General features: G+C 48.5%; 1 protein-coding gene across 1 annotated transcript in view; it reads left to right on the top strand.

Annotated features, from left to right (window-relative positions):
* Positions 1–4,128, top strand: part of scai (suppressor of cancer cell invasion) — a gene marked incomplete in the record, with an annotated part of 42,437 nt that overhangs the window by 21,605 nt on the left and 16,704 nt on the right. Inside the window, 1 exon segment of the mRNA XM_014027577.1 lies at positions 3,371–3,492. Within this exon segment, the coding sequence (XP_013883031.1) occupies positions 3,386–3,492 (107 nt within the window).

Genomic DNA, 4,128 nt, shown 5'->3' with positions numbered 1-4,128 from the left:
GCAGATGTTTTTATTTAAATAATCAGATTATTAATGCAGATGTTTTTATTTAAATTAAACAGATTATAACACAAAAACATGTACAATAGGTTGCCTTCAGGCCCAGGCCGCCCTTGAAAAAGAGATCTGAGATCTCAATGGGATTTGCCTGGTAAAATAACGGTAAATAAAAAAAAAAAAAAAATTACTGTCTCTCCCTGGGCTGGCACCTTATCGTGGTGGAGAGGTTTGAGTGTCCCAATGATCCTATGAGGTAGTAGGGTCACCCAAGGCAAACAGGTCCTAAGTGAGGGATCAGACAAAGTTATGAGTACCATTAATGGAGTTCCCTCGCCCAGACGTGGGTCACCGGGGCCCCACTCTGGAGCCAGGCCTGGAGGTGGGACATGTTGGCGAGCGCCTGGTGGCCAGGCTTTTACCCATGGAGCCTGGTCGGGCACAGCCTAATAAGAGACGTGGTTCCCCCTTCCCATGGGCTCACCACCTGTGGGAGGGTCCGTAGGGGTCAGGTACAATGTGTGCTGGGCAGTGGTTGAAGGCGGGGACCTTGGCGGTCCGATCTTTGGCTACAGAAGCTGGCTCTAGGGACGTGGAATGTCACCTCTCTGGTGGGGAAGGAGCCTGAGRTGGTGTGTGAGGTTGAGAGGTTCTGACTAGATATAGTTGGACTCACCTCGATGCACCYCTCTGGCTCTGGAACCAGTCTCCTCCAGAGGGGTTGGACACTCTTCCACTCTGGAGTTGCCCATGCTGAGAGGCGCCGAGCAGGAGTGGGCATACTTATTGCCCCCCTTCTTTGTGCCTGTACGTTGGGGTTCACCCTGTGAATGAGAGGGTAGCCTCCCTCCGCCTACGGGTGGGGGGACGGGTCCTGACTGTTGTTTGTGCCTATGAGCCTAACAACAGTTCAGATTACCCACCRTTTCTGYAGTCCTTGGAGGAGGTGCTGGAGAGCGCTTCTAACAGGGACTCCCTCGTTCTGCTGGGGHACTTRAACGCTCARGTGGGTAATGACAGTGAGACCTGGAGAGGCGTGGTTGGGAGGAACAGCCCCCTGATCTGAACCTGAGTGGTGTTTTGCAATTGGACTTCTGTGCTCATCATGGATTATCTATAACAAACACCATGTTCAAACATAAGGGTGTCCATATGTGCTCTTGGCACCAGGACACCCTAGGCTGCAGTTCGATGATCGACTTTTTTGTCATTTCATCTGATCTACGGCTGCATGTTTTGGACACTCAGGTGAAGAGAGGGGCGGAGCTGTCAACTGACCACTACCTGGTGGTGAGTTGGCTCCGTTGGTGGGGGAGGATGCCGGTCAGACCTGGCAGACCCAAACGTATAGTGAGGGTCTGCTGGGAACATCTGTCAGAGTCTCCCATCAGACGGAGCTTTAACTCACACCTCCGGGGGAACTTCGAACACGTTCCGGGGGAGGTGGGGGACACTGAGTCTGAGTGGTCCATTTTCCATGCCTCCATTGTCAAGACGGCAACCCTCGAACCCGCTGGTGGACACCGGCGGTGAGGGATGCTGTCAGGCTGAAGAAGGAGTCCTATCTGGTCTTTTTGACCTGTGAGACCCCAGAAGCAGCTGATGGGTACCGGCAGTCCAAGTGGATTGCAGCTCAGTTGGCATTGGAAGACTTCGGAAAAGCCATGGAAAAAGACTTCCGTATGGCTTTGAGGCGATTCTGGTCCACCATCAGGTGTCTCGGGGGTTCACCACCAACACTGTTTATGGTGGGGATGGTGCACTGCTGACCTCAACTCGGGATGTTGCGGGTCGGTGAGCAGAATACTTCAAAGACCTCCTCAATCCTACCGACACGTGAGAAGCAGAGCCTGAGGACCCTGGGTCGGACTCTCCAGTCTCTGGTGCTGAGGTCACTGAGGTGGTTAAAAAGCTCCTCAGTGGCAGGGCGCCGGGGTTGGATGAGATTCACCTGGAGTTCCTTAAGGCTCTGGATGTTGTGGGGTGCATTGGTTGATCTGACTCTACAATATTGTGTGGACATCGGGGGCAGATCCTCTGGATTGGCAGACCAGGGTGGTGGTCCCCCAATTTAAAAATGGGGACCACAGAGTGTGTTCCAGCTATAGGGGGATCACGCTTCTAAGCCTCCCTGGTAAGGTRTATTCAGGGGTCCTAGAGAGGAGGGTCCGTTGGATWGTCGAATCTGGGATTCAGGAAGAGCAGTGTGGTTTTGGTCCTAGTTGTGGAACAGTGGACCAGCTCTACACCCTCAGCAGGGTCCTGGAGGGTTCATGGGAGTTCAACCAGTCTACATTTTGTGGACTTGGAGAAGGCATTCGACCGTGTCCCTCGGGGACTCCTGTGGGGGGTACTCCTGGAGTATGGGGTACCAGGCTTGTTGATACGGGCTGTTAGGTCCCTGTAGGACCGGTGCCAGAGCTTGGTTCACATTGCAGGTAGTAAGTTGTCAGTGGTATAGATGGATGGTTGTTGGTGGTATAGATCAGTGGTTTTCTGGGGTTATGGGTTGTTTTTGGTCTGTGTGACCCAAAGAAACTAAAGTTCCAGTTTAAGCTCAGTTCTTTGGTTTTACCTAATGAAAAGTCTTGTTTTTTAGGTTTAGTTTCTTGTCTGTTCTGTATTTTGATGCAGAACCTCCTGATTTCTTGTTTTTGAAATTTCTTTATTTGTGTGGTTTGGCTGCTTTTTAAAACTAAAATATCTTGTTTTGTCCAAAGAAGAGTCCAAAAACTTCAAACAGATCCAGTAATTATCTAATCATTGCAGCTCTGATGGTTCTGTATGGTTCTGGATTTGTCTTCCTGGTCTTTGTCCTGAATTTACTGCCAATTAGGATTGTTGCTGTTCTGTGAGGAACAATAAATACAGTTTAAACAACCTAAAACTTTTGCACGGTCCTGTATCTGAGCACACAGACTCAGAACCTTTTAACACAGCACAGCTTTGGTTCTGACCCAACTCTGCTGCCTGACCTGATTGCACTGTTGAATTAGAAGAGAGTAAAATCTGGGACAAGTGGGTCGGTCTAAAAACGATGAGCATGTGACGTCTTTGCTCCTCAGTTTTTATTGAAGTGGGCCACCTGTAGAACCTCAGGTTCTGCAGTGAGGAGCTCAGCGGTCTGTGGATCAGAACCTTCTTTTTACTGAGTTCAAAGTAGAACATTTTAGATCCTAACGTTTATGTTGGTGAAATCCTCCATATTTAACGGGTTTTACTCGTGTAAAAACTCAGAACCAACCGGRTCACAGAAAGTTGGACGTTAATGAATTTAAATTTTTTACGTTTTCCTTTTTGTTTTCAACGCCTCACAGCACAGTTATGTATTTTTATGATTTTTGGAGGTTTTTAAGTTGAAMTGTTTTATGTTTAGGTGTAAGACGTCATGACTGGAGCGGAGGCTGACGACGACATCCCGTTAGGAGAACGAAAGACCGTCACCGACTTCTGCTACCTGCTGGACAAGTCCAAACAGCTCTTCAACGGGCTGAGGTCAGTCAGAACCACTTCCATGGAAACKTGATAACAACAGAGGGTCCACAGGAGGACAAGGTTCAGTTCTTGGACCAGGACTGGGTCTGACATCAGGCTCTGGTCTGAGTTTAAGAAACAGTAAATTATCAGGAGAGTGAACTTTTATTTTTATTGAGTTTCTGAGRGTTTAGTCCAACAGAAGGTTTGGACCTTTGGCAGACAGAAGCTCTGCCGTTCACAGTTTGCTGCTGATGGATCAACAGTTCCTCAGCCGAACTGTAGCTGTTGTTGCAGCTGAGACTCTCACCAGACTCAGAGGGAAGAAAACAAAGTGACAGATGGAGCACAGGAAGGACCAGGAGGGTTCCTGCTGAGCTGCAGAACCTCCGAGCTGACCTGATCCTGGTCTCATGTTTCACTTCCTTCAGAATGAAAAGGATTTGCTTCTACTAAAAATAAAAATAAAATCTCAAAACTACGGAGCCCGTGAGGGGARATGGGAGATCTCTTTTCTTTTGRGTTCCCWCGCAAAAGTCGTTTATCACTGTTGTGRTGCTGGTTTATTAACAAACTCACATGTTCACCATTAGTGAGTTAGTCTACTGCTTTAATTCAGCTTCACAATGAATATATCACACAGACACACATGGAAGT

Source organism: Austrofundulus limnaeus, unplaced genomic scaffold (assembly GCF_001266775.1).
Source record: "Austrofundulus limnaeus strain Quisiro unplaced genomic scaffold, Austrofundulus_limnaeus-1.0 Scaffold664, whole genome shotgun sequence".
Taxonomy (NCBI): domain Eukaryota; kingdom Metazoa; phylum Chordata; class Actinopteri; order Cyprinodontiformes; family Rivulidae; genus Austrofundulus; species Austrofundulus limnaeus.
Note: the sequence above shows the minus strand (reverse complement) of the source record. Positions and strands in the feature narration are given on the sequence as shown.